A 12,630-nucleotide genomic window follows, 5' to 3' on the forward strand; every position below is an offset into this window, starting at 1 on the left:
GCTTTTCCCTTAATCAGAGGTCTCGAGTTCGAGTCCTGAGTATAAAAAAAACCTTAATAGGAAGTGTTTCCCTCGAATGAGGCCATATGCAGTGCAAATTCAAATATAATTGAGCTTCAATATGGTACTAAACATCGAGATGAAAAAAAAAAAAAAAACCCCCCCCAAAAAAAAAAAAGCAGAAAAGGGTAGTGGTAAATTTGGAAGAAGAAGAAAAAATGGAGGACATATATGGACAAATGAAAAGTAAAGGACAAATTGCTTTACTGGCATTCTGACAAATTGTGGACACTCTGCAAAACACACACACACACTCACTCTCTCTATGCAGTGCAGCAAACCAGAGCTCCCATACACACCACACCAAAGCCGGTAACCACTCTCTCTCTTTCACACACACGAAAAATTACGCTGTGTATGTATAATTTTTATTTTTATTTTTGATATCTTCGTGTGTTTACTTTCTATTAGCGAAAATCCTAATTCCGTCACGGCACACACAATGACGGAGCTACATACATTCAAGGGGCGTCAATTGATACTCGTTTCGCCGAAAAATTATACTATATAAATACGTAAAAATAATTTTTCTATATATATATATATTATGTGTTTGAACCCTTAATTTCATCCTATATTTATTTTTTTATATTTTAATACCCCTCAGTAAAAATTTTAATTCCGCTCCGGAACACATATACTTTCTCTCTCTCACACACACACATTTGACACACAAACACATTTTTAATCTATCTATCTGGCTTCTCTTCTCTGGTTCAGTCAGAGATTTGTTTCTTAAATAATACTAACATATCCAGAAGTTTGTTTCCCTCAAATCAATGCCTGTAAGTCTGTAATTCACAGAAATCCATGTCTTCTTGCTCTAAATTTTACTTTTCTTCCATGTAGTATTTTCAGCTTCAACAGATTTTTTTTTTTTTGAGTCATCTAGGTTTCTACTTTCCTATCAAAAAAGCTACATTTGCCAGTATTTTTTCTCTATAGTTGATCTTTTTTTTTTTTTAAGAGAAAGTATACTCAAATCAATGCCTCTAAGGCTGTAATGTCACAGAAATCCAAGTTCTACGTTTCTTTCACGTAATTTTTAGCTCCTTCTGTGCACCATTTTCGAGACGCTCCATATGGGATTTTTACTTTCCTGCCCAAAAAAATTGTCCGCTTAGCGATTTGCACGCCTGTTAAGAAAATAGTAATTCCTATATAAATATAGTTAGTTTGATTATAACAACGATAAATTTAAAAAAATAAGGTCAATTCTTTCTTGATTTTATACGTGGTCACTCTATTTGACTAAGAAAAAAAAAAGACTAAGTGAACCGTCTTTTTGATCCGAGGGAGTAATATATTTGTGTTTTTTCTCTTTACATTATAATATTTGTGCTTACACTTTGGGTACACAGGTTTCCAGTATATTTATTTTCTTAGAAGTATACTTATAGTTATACTCCGTTGCAATTTATGGGCCAATTTTCGGATTTCGAGAGTTAATCAAGTTTTTTCTTTTACCACAATTTTTAGATATGTTTTTTAAATATTTTAAATTGTTGAATATTTCAACTTATAGAAGTGGTTACATAGATTTCAAATATTATGCTCGAATTCATAGTCAAAATTAAAAAATTTGACTCTTGAAATTCGAATGATACCCCCCATAAATTGAGACAGAGGGAGTACAAAATTTGCATATATTATTTAAAAGAAAAATTACTACTATGTTTTAAGAAAAAAAAAAAAACTTAAATTTTTTCTGCCCCGTGTGTAATTTGTACAATATATATCATGTAGATATTTGGTGGGCTAATATGTGGCTGCATATGATGAATTGAAATTCCAGTGGAATACAGTGAGGTGACAGCAGTGTCACTGTTGATTCAGGTAATGTTGTTGGCATTTTAATGATTTTATGTTGAATGTTGTTTCTTGCTTTTCCATTTTGTTGTTGGAATTTTAATGATTTTATGTTGAATGTTGTTTCTTGCTTTTCCATTTTGTTGTTGGAATTTTAATGATTTTATGTTGAAAACTGTTTCTTGCTTTTGTATTTTGTTGTTGGCATAAAGTGACCAGTGAAAGAGTATCTTTTCCATTATTCTTTTGCTTCCTTTGGCCTTTATCTCTTTGTTGAAATGGAAAGTGAGAGGTTTAATGAACTATGGACTGTCTTTGAAAGCTGGTTGACTCATTTTGAACTTAGTTGCAGCTGATTAGGACTTCATTTAGTTGCAAAATCTGTTGCAAGCTGAGCATCTATTTCTCGTCTATTTTTTAGGGTTTTTTTTTTTCATTTTTTGGCCTGTCGGCCGAAAATAATTACGGGCGCTAGCCAAAATATACAAAATCTAAACAAAGATGATGTATATCATATGTATATTTTGTGAATACAATATGTATATTTAAACTTATTGACTCATTTTTGAACTTGCATGGAAAGTGAGAGGTTTAATGAAGTATGGACTGTCTTTGACAGCTCTTTGACTCATTTTTGAACTTAGATGGAAAATCAGTTGTTGCAAGACCTGTTGCAAGTAGTGCTCCTTGGTGGTCTAGTAGAATTGTAGAAAGCTGATTATGTGGGGAGCTTTTAAGAGGACATTGCAAGTTGAGCATCTATTTCTCGTCCATTTGTTGAAGGGATTTTTTCATTATTGGCCAGTCGGCCTAAATTAATTACGGGCGCAAAATGTATAAAACCTATATACTTTTTATGTATATTATAATATACATAATTTTCCGTGAGCCTAGGGTCTATTGGAAACAACCTCTCTACCTCCCGAGGTAGGCGTAAGGTCTGCATACACTCTATCCTCCCCAAACCTCCAAGTGAGATTACACTGGGTATCTTGTTGTTGTTGTTGTATTATATGTATATTTATACTTAATATACAAAACCTCGCTATTATTTTTTTGAGCGGTCCAAAAATGTAATCATCCCCCTTTTTTTTTAATGAGGATAGTGTCAGGGTCACTTGAACGCACATTGACTAAACCATGGACTTCTTGCTACAGACAACAAGCATAGGAGAATTCAGAGATCAACTTCTCCAAGAATAAGGAAAAGATCAAGCTTGGGAAATTTGATTAGGTAGAGTTTTGAGTGAGGTGCTGTTTGTATTATGGTCATTCTCTTGATACGGGCATATGGTTGTAGTTGAGTATATATAAGGGGTTGACGGAATAATCTGCAATTGAGAAAATGGCTACGTGGGAAAACTTTGGGGAAATTGCAAATGTTGCTCAGCTTGCTGGCCTTGATGCAGTGAAGCTAATTGGGATGATCGTAAAAGCTGCAAACACAGCTCGGATGCACAAGAAGAATTGCAGGCAGTTCGCGCAACATCTCAAGTTAATCGGTAATTTATTGGAGCAGCTTAGAATTACAGAACTCAAGAAGTATCCTGAAACCCGCGAGCCATTGGAATATCTTGAAGATGCATTAAGGAGATCTTACATTTTGGTTAACAGCTGCCAGGATCGGAGCTATCTTTATCTGTTGGCTATGGGATGGAACATTGTTTACCAGTTCCGGAAGGCTCAACATGAAATTGACCAATATTTGAAGATCATTCCTCTTATCACGCTTGTGGATAATGCTCGAGTCAGGGTACTGAAACTCTGCTCTCTATATCCATATCATCACGGATTAAGCTTTACATGTCTTCATAATCTATTTTATAACATTCGTAATCCGTCCCATGCCTATGTATTTGTTCTTATTTATATATTATTGAATATGATAGGTGTCTAGTCATGAATTCATGATATGAAATTGGAACTATTTGTCCGTCATTGCATCATTTGATGTTGGTCTTATACCCAAAGCTATAATATGAGGCTTTTCTTTCCTGCTAATCTTGCACGTATTTCCTATCATATGATCTCACTAGGATTGTTGGTTAATTACTATTCAATCCTTGTTTTCTGATGCTAAGCAGATTTATTTTTGTCTTAAATAATGCGTGGAAGAACAAGTTCACTTACTTTATGCTGTAACACGTGTAAAAGACCTGGATGTCTTAGCATCATGAAGCCAAATACCAACAACATTGTTTTTTTTCCTTTATCAATAAAATAAAATATAATAAAATACCAACAACATTGTCAGTAAATCCAAGAGTATATTCTTACGTTAGTTTACCTTTCAAAGTATATATAAAGTGCGATCAATTAGGACAGAAATTTGTGCATGATAGTTTCTTAAATATTTTGGTTCCTGCATAATAGATGGCTCTGATAACTTGTTCGTTTTGCATAAGATTATCAGGTGTTGTCATGTGTGAGTAATGTGGACTAGTTCAGTGTACCAGATGATGGACAAATACCATGAGACATTAGTATAATAGTATTAAGCAGTTTCTCCTTAGGAATAAGGTAATCCCAGTGAAGCACAACAGTCTAGAGTTGGAATTCATAGTAACTGTTATCACTTGATTTTTGTGTCTTCAACCTCTCTATTCCGCCAGGTTACACACTCTTATTCTCTTGTCTCCACTTCACAGGTTATGAACTAAAGTCAAGGAGTAGGACATTATAGAGTAACCTTTATGAACTAACTAGAATGTCTGTCTGTTAGACAGCATTTTAACAGTCATTCTTTACCCTTGTAATGAAAAAGTTAGTTCGTAAAACGAATGTCTATCTGGATAACTAATATCTTCCAACACCCAAGTGTGTGACCTAATGGTCTAGGTCAAGGAAGTGTGGGCAAACCTTGGAAACCAAAGTTCATAATATCAGCCAAGACAAAAGATATAGGGTTAGTTCTTCCCATCAGCCTAAGCTTTGGTTGACAGAGTTACCCAGTACATGTACTAGTGGGAGGTAGAAGGTACCCGGTGGAATAGTTGAGGCATGTGCAAGTTGGTCCTAACCATTGTCAATAACTAATCTCTCCCAAGAACAAGAATTAGAGACCAGACCCCTTAGCATTCTTAAATAGTAAAGCTATTTTGTGTCTGTTGCAATGATCAAGGGCCAGTATTGTCTTATTTCTTGTTTTACATCCACTTTAAAAAAAAATGTTTACGATACCTTCCAAGACAACAGTTTCTTATCAAGTTTTAGCATGAGAGAAATTGTAACTGGAAGACAGATGCATCATTACAATAAGAGTAATCTGCTCACATGTAATCTGTTTGTCTTCTACTAATATATCTATTTAAATATGCGTCTAGCTTGGTTTGCCCATTACTGCTCAAAATTGGAAGGAGTAACCAGCGCTTTGACTTAATCATTTACACATGTACAATTGGTGTGTCATCGGTATCTGTTTCTACCTTCAAAGTCGATAAATCATTTTGTTTCATATATTGGCAGGAGAGATTTGAAATCATTGAGAATGACCAGCGTGAATACACTTTGGAGGCTGAAGACATGAAGGTGCAAGAAGTCATTATGAAACGAGATCCCTCTAAACATGATACAGTAGTATTAAAGAGGAGCCTTACCCGTTCCTACCCAAGCATGCCCATCAATGAGGCAATTCAAAAAGAGAATGAAAAGCTTCAGCTAGAACTGCAACATTCACAAGCTAATTTTGATGCAAGTCACAGTGAACTCATTCAGCATCTTCTCGATGTCACAGAGGTAGTTGCAGCTGAGTCTCTTTCTGAGAAGAGTTCACCCAACCAGCCTACCAAAAAGTTGGAACACAGTCACTCAGATGTCAATAGTGACAAGGAACACTATGATAAAAGTTACAGTAAGAGTGATGAGAAACAGTCAACTTCAAGGTAGACGTTCTTTATAAATAGTAGCGATCTTCTCATAAAATGTGAAAGGAGTCATAACAAAAATAAGAGTTTAGTGCCTATAGTCATTTCACTCAATCATTTTCATTTTTATATATATTTATCTGCAGAGTTACTTCTTCAGTTTCATCGCAACGTGAACTGCTGTCTTCAAAGGGTTCACTTCGATATGAAGAGTGGCATACAGATCTGTTGGGCTGCTGTTCAGAACCTCTCCTATGTACATATAACTACACTTTGCTTTACTATTCTTTATGTTGTATTACTTTGTTTCATCTCTTATTTCTTTTTTCCTTTTTCTTTCCTATTCTTCTTAAAGGAAAGATATGCAGTTTCTTTAATGGATATTTATACTTGAAGAAGTGAAATGTCTAGAATAGCAAATTTTGTGCAGACAACTCCGTTTACTGCGCTTCTATTAACTTGTCCAATTTTGCGTGTGATCTTGAGGAGATATTTTGTTATTATTGGTCAAAATGAACAATATATTCACTCTTTCAATCAGAAACTAGAAGTTTAATTATGACCTGATGTTTAGCTTTTGTAACTAGCTCCTATGTTTTTTTTGGATGATTTGGGTTGAAAGGAACAAATGAATACTTGTTGGTCGTGGAGAAACTGAGCCGGAGGATTAAGAGCTATTTATTTTTTCATTTGTATTTTTGGTGCAGAGAAAGCATTATTACTATATAGCGGTAATTGGATAGATATTCAGAAAGCTCAATGCTGAACTAATATAATATTTGTCACCATCAACAACATACCCAGTATAATCCCACAAATGGGGTCTTGGGAGGGTGAGGTGTACGCCGACCTTCCCCCTACCTTTGTGGGGGGTAGAGAGGCTGTTTCCAGTACACAATATATTTGTCACCATTATGGTGCAAATTAATAAATATCTTTTGATTCATATCTCAGGAGAAGTCTACAGGAAGTATTTGGATGGGTGGGGTTGGGGATTCCATTTAGGGCCCGTAGTACGCCAACTAGATCAAGATAGAGGAGTTCCTTAATCATCAGGAGTATTAACAAATAAAGAACTTCTAGAAAGCAGGATGTACATGTAAGCAGGTTATGAGGTCATAACCTGCTTATGTAATGTTTCTCAATTGCAGAAACAGATTAGGGGGTCTATAGAGGGAGGGATCTGTAGACTTAAGACAGAGATTAGCGGATATATTGGTATACTCTCAAACTTGCATGTCAGTCCACAAGCAAATGACTGCACCTTAGAGCCAATTATAGACGTGCTAGCATGCAAACAAGGTTTTGATGCCAGCTTGAAAAGACAATTGGTGAGAAATGTTAGGTTTAGCGTTCCCTTTTTCAATTTTCCAGTTAGCATTTGAGATGTATAACAACAAAAGTGGCTTATAATCACCAGGAAAATGAAACTTTGCCAATACGTCCAAATTTATAATCAAGGTGAGCTACCTCTTAAGCGAAATGAGAAATGTGAGTGTTCCTAGCTCTAAGCAGGGGTGACAAACAACTTCATATAAGCTTAGTTGAGTTAAATGAAAATTGAGGGTTCCCATAGTCTTTTTTTTCTTCTAGACTGGTAAAGGTTTCCATAGTATAGTTTCCTCTTTTGTTGGGTATACTACGTTGAATTGTGCATTTAAAAAAAGAGAGAATGAGACGAGGAAATTGGATAATAGTTCATAGAAGCATAATCCTTAAGACACCTCTACCTATGGGTGGAATATTTGTTCTATCATATACTATGGTGATTTTGTTTCTCCCTTTTCAAGTCCAAAGAATGAATCAGTTCTTCTTTCTTGATACATTTGCTTTGTGATATTCTGAATTTCCCCGAACCTTGCATAAAGTTTGATTTTACCTGGGTTTACTAGTTTAATTTATCTGATACATTCTTCAGTTTGGAGTATCTTGGAATTCTTGACACATAGTTTGGAGTAACAACTAGGATAATTCTTCAGTTTAATTAATCTGATACATTTTTCAGTTTGGAGTAACAAATAGGATAATTTATACATTTATGAATACCTTCTCCATGTTAGGAACAGAATATGTATTTGTCGCAACTTTACATTTGAATCATGATCAAGTTGTCAATAGCACATATATTTACTCCTGAGAAAGAACTAATGAATGTTGTTTGTATCATTCTTGGTAGAGACATCATTTCTATTCTAGCTGACTAAGGCTAGAGGGATTCCAATGGCTGAAAGAGGATACTGAAGTAAAATTGTCTTTTCTTACTGTGATCACTTTGTCCTATTATTACTGCTGTTTTTGCTATTGTTACTAAAGCAGGAATATATTGTGAATCCATGACATCAGTCTTCTGGTGGTCATGTGGTCTTTTTATATAGATAGGTACTACGCTGTAGTCAGTGTTCTATCATTTCACATACTAAATATCCTTTATTTTTAGGAGAATCCTGAAATTAGTTGATTGCCTGACTTGTTTGTTTTCATATTCATAAAGTTATTTCCCCTATTTTCTGATTTTTACTGTATAAGTTAGTTCAAAGATTATATTGGCTGGGAAGGCAATTGTGCTTATGAACTATTCTTTACTCCAAAGGAAGATTATTTTGGCCTCTTAACATATCATCCTTCTCGTTCAACCCAATTCATTTTGTGTTTACTCTGTTTTTGCTCTTTACTATGTAAGTAATGAGAAACTAGTTGTTGTTCATCCTTGGAACTATCAATATATTTTCGTACAATGTCAATATATTGTACTAGTTAATAGTGTCTCTTTACTCTTTGAGAAAGGTAACAATCGTGTCTCTTTACTTTGCAGGCATTAAAACCTTTTTCTTTCCTTGTGGTACATTTTCTAAAGTTGCCAGTTTTGCAGCCAACAGACACATATGTAAGTGGTTTTATGGTTGCCTGAAACTTTCTTGTCCTGTCACAGGTGAAAAAAATAAAATATAGTCATTTTTTAGTTACTCAATCTTCTTTTCTTTATTTTACCAGAAATGAATAAAAGGGTCAAGTTAGCAACAACATTTATTTTTGCAAGTTACTCAACATTAAGGTTGAGGAGGTTAAGGATGTTGTTCGTAGGATGCGCAAGGGAAGAGCCACCGGACCTGACGAGATTCCTGGGGAATTTTGGAAGATTGCGGGCTCGGCAGGTTTGGAGTGGCTGACTAGGTTGTTTAATGTCATCTTTAAGACGGCAAGGATGCCCGAAGAATGGAGGTCGAGTGTAATGATCCCTCTATACAAGAACAAGGGCGATATCCAGAGTTGCAACAACTATAGAGGTATCAAGCTGCTAAGCCATACTATGAAAGTGTGGGTAAGGGTGGTGGAGATGAGGGTGAGGAGAGGCGTATCTATTTCAGAGAATCTGTTCGGATTCATGCCGGGACGCTCAACTACAGAAGCCATCCATCTTGTAAGGAGACGGGTGGAGCAGTATAGGGAGAGGAAGAGGGACTTACACATGGTATTCATCTACCTAGAAAAGGCTTACGACAAAGTTCCAAGGGAGATCCTATGGAGATGCTTGGAGGCTAAAGGTGTACCTGTGGCGTACATTAGGGTGATCAAGGACATGTGTGAGGGAGCCAAGACCAGGGTAAGGACAGTAGGAGGAGACTCAGAGCACTTCCCAGTTGTGATTGGGTTGCATCAAGGATCAGCTCTTAGTCCGTTTTTATTTGCCTTGGTGATGGATGGATTGACGCGGCAAATTCAAGATGAGGTGTCATGGTGTATGCTTTTCGCGGATGACATAGTCCTGATCGACAAGACTCGTAGCGGAGTTAACGCTAAGCTGGAGGGTTGGAGACAGACTCTGGAGTCTAAAGGGTTTGAGCTGAGTAGGACCAAGACAGAGTACTTGGAATGCAAGTTCAGTGAAGCACCTCAGGAGGCTGGCGTGGAAGTGAGGCTTGGTACCCAGGTCATTTGGAAGAAAAGTAGTTTCAAGTATCTTGGGTCTCTTATACAAGGCAGCTGGGAGATTGATGATGATGTCACACATCGTATTGGGGCAGGGTGGATGAAGTGGAGGCACGCTTCCGGAGTGCTATGTGATAAGAAGGCGCCACTACAACTTAAGGGCAAGTTCTACAAAGTGGTGGTTAGACCGACTATGTTGTATGAGGCGGAGTGTTGGCCAGTTAAGATCTCTCACGTTCAAAAGATGAAAGTTGCCGAGATGAGAATGTTGAGATGGATGTGTGGGCACACTAGGAGTGACAGGATTAGGAATAAGGCTATTCGGGACAAGATGGGAGTGGCCTCGATAGAAGACGAGATGCGGAAAGCGAGACTGAGATGGTTTGGGCATGTGAAGAGGAGAGACACAGATGCCCCAATGCGGAGGTGTGAGATGTTGGCCATGAATGGTTTCAGAAGAGGTAGGGGTAGGCCGAACAAGTATTGAGGAGAGGTGATTAGACAGAACATGGCGCAGTTACAGCTTACCGATGACATGACCTTAAATAGGAGGATATAGAGGACTCAAATTAGGGTAGAAGACTAGTAGATAGTATCGTTTATCCTTTCATATTAGTAGTCGCATTATCGCGATATAAGTTCTTGTGCTTTGCTTTCTCCTACTATCTGTTATTTCCTGTACTTTCTTATTTTATCTGTGATAGTTACTGCCCTTTTCATTTTCATACCGTTTTGAATTTCTTGACTTTATCTGATCTCTTTTTATGCTTTCTATTGAGCCGAGGGTCTTTCAAAAAAAGCCGTCCTACTAGGAGTTGAAGTGCTGTACACTGCAAGAACATATATACTTGGCGCAGTTACAGCTTACCGATGACATGACCTTAAATAGGAGGATATAGAGGACTCAAATTAGGGTAGAAGACTAGTAGATAGTATCGTTTATCCTTTCATATTAGTAGTCGCATTATCGCGATATAAGTTCTTGTGCTTTGCTTTCTCCTACTATCTGTTATTTCCTGTACTTTCTTATTTTATCTGTGATAGTTACTGCCCTTTTCATTTTCATACCGTTTTGAATTTCTTGACTTTATCTGATCTCTTTTTATGCTTTCTATTGAGCCGAGGGTCTTTCAAAAAAAGCCGTCCTACTAGGAGTTGAAGTGCTGTACACTGCAAGAACATATATACTTTGTTTTGTTGTTAATTTAACTAATTATTGTCTAGGAGATGTCGGAGAACTGGTTAATCCATCTTTCATTTGCTTTGCCACCATATTTGTTTCCAAGGGAGAACAATTTTGAAAAGAACACAGTAGTCTAAGCCCATAAACCTATATGAAAATCTTTATATAATCGATGTGGGACATTGCATATTCCGAACATGCTGCAGGACAAAAATAAATATATAAAAGTGTTGTATCTCTAAAATTTTACTGTTTCACATTACACATTTCACACAATTCAACAATCATGGTAGCATAGGTTTTGTATTTGAGACTTTATCAATGCCCATCAACAAAGTAATTCCACGTCCTTGGCATAATTAATATTATGAGGCGTCATGTGATAGTTTTAGGCTTTTAGCGGAATGTACCTCTAAAATAAATAAATGAATCCCCTCCCCCCCAAAACAAGTTAAGTGGTTGATGAGACAATTTGTACCGTTACGTTGTGGTTGACGTAGTTCAAGACTATTATCAATTCCTCTAGGAAAAACAACTGATGTGGGACGTATCTCTAACAGCCTTTGATGTTTATTCATGATTGATACCATTTGCATATCTCAAAAGTAACTTTTTACTGTGTTGGATGCAGCTTCAGCGGACGCTTGTAATGAATTAATGGCTTACTCGTTGATACTGTCCTGCTGTTGTTACACTTGCTGCATCAGAAGGAAACTTCGAAAAAAGCTAAACATCACGGTAAATACCCTATCTCCCGCAGCTAAATATTAGTCCCGAAACTAGAATTGGATTGGCAAACATAATATCCCTAAATAGGAAATGATAAGTAGACTTACAAATACTTTCCGCAAGACCTTCATGCGGAAAGAAAGTCCTCTCCATGCGGAACGAGATGAATAAATTCTTCTGAATATTCCTTTTCTTCATCATGTTGAATTCCTTGATAGAATTTGAAAATTATCAATGGACAAAGACAACTAGTGATGTACAAGTACCTTCATACATAAACTGGCTTTAAATTAAACTGAGATCTAGATGCCCTGCTGTTATTGTTTCTTTTTAGGGAGGCATCATAGACGATTTTCTTTCACATTTAATGTGTTGTTGCTGTGCTCTTGTCCAAGAATTGCGTGAAGTGGAAATACGTGGGGCTAACGGTATGTTTTACTGGAATCTCGAACTCCCTATTCCATATGTTTTTTCTGTATTAACGAGGTGCAAATGGAAGATGTCTGTGTATATGTTAACATTTGTGTGTTGCACTAAGCTCATTTTTCATAGATTTATCCTTCACAAATGATGCAGATGTTCTATGCTACATCATGCAGGTACAGAGAAGACGAAAACGAGCCCCCCGCCCTCTCAATTTATGGAATCTTAGGAAATTGAAATTGGTGTGTTGGAGCTAATAAGCATATTAGAGTATTATTTGCATCAGTTGATAGATGGAGTATAGATTCTCTCCGGATTTAGAATCATTCTGTAAAGTAATTCTCAGTAATCCAGATCTAATGTGTACAAAGATATAACCTATAGTTCAATGGTTCATTGTTAATTCAGTTGCTAATGGCATTCTTATTTATTTGGACAAAATGCGAAGATTTTATTTCATGTCACACTTAACAGATATATTAGCCATGAGGGCCAATCCATCTTTGGAATAATGAGTATGGATAAAAAATCATATCTAGCAAGAATGTAATATCCGATATGGACGTTCATCCTAAATTGATTAGTTTTACGTTGGTATTGTTTTACTACAACTTTTTCACCATCACAAAACCAAAC

The 12,630-nt window shown here is 36.4% G+C and overlaps 1 protein-coding gene across 6 annotated transcripts; it reads left to right on the forward strand.

Moving 5' to 3' along the window:
* Positions 1 to 237: 237 nt before the first annotated feature.
* On the forward strand, positions 238 to 12,409 carry LOC132617187 (protein MID1-COMPLEMENTING ACTIVITY 1). 6 transcript variants are annotated; one of them, XM_060332137.1, is made up of 9 exons: positions 239 to 372; positions 1,807 to 1,896; positions 2,976 to 3,622; positions 5,335 to 5,750; positions 5,879 to 5,988; positions 8,545 to 8,616; positions 11,474 to 11,580; positions 11,906 to 11,999; positions 12,171 to 12,409. In XM_060332137.1, the coding sequence occupies exons 3-9, from the start codon at positions 3,215 to 3,217 to the stop codon at positions 12,221 to 12,223; spliced, it is 1,260 nt and encodes a 419-aa protein (XP_060188120.1). In that variant the 5' UTR covers positions 239 to 372; positions 1,807 to 1,896; positions 2,976 to 3,214; the 3' UTR covers positions 12,224 to 12,409. The 6 variants fall into 6 exon arrangements, with proteins under 6 accessions (XP_060188122.1, XP_060188120.1, XP_060188117.1 ...); XM_060332134.1 differs by having other exon boundaries at positions 3,028 to 3,622; XM_060332136.1 differs by lacking the exon at positions 239 to 372 and adding an exon at positions 687 to 845.
* Positions 12,410 to 12,630: the final 221 nt, after the last annotated feature.

This window comes from Lycium barbarum, chromosome 11 (genome assembly GCF_019175385.1).
Source record: "Lycium barbarum isolate Lr01 chromosome 11, ASM1917538v2, whole genome shotgun sequence".
Taxonomy (NCBI): Eukaryota; Viridiplantae; Streptophyta; class Magnoliopsida; order Solanales; family Solanaceae; genus Lycium; species Lycium barbarum.

Bases quoted from the DNA above. Each gene is read 5' to 3' on its own strand.
- LOC132617187 (XM_060332137.1), top strand. From the start codon at position 3,215: ATGGCTACGTGGGAAAACTTTGGGGAAATTGCAAATGTTGCTCAGCTT. The intron at 8,617-11,473 runs GTAAGTGGTTTT...TGTTGGATGCAG, and splicing joins TGCAGCCAACAGACACATAT to CTTCAGCGGACGCTTGTAAT. The intron at 11,581-11,905 runs GTAAATACCCTA...GTTTCTTTTTAG, and splicing joins GAAAAAAGCTAAACATCACG to GGAGGCATCATAGACGATTT.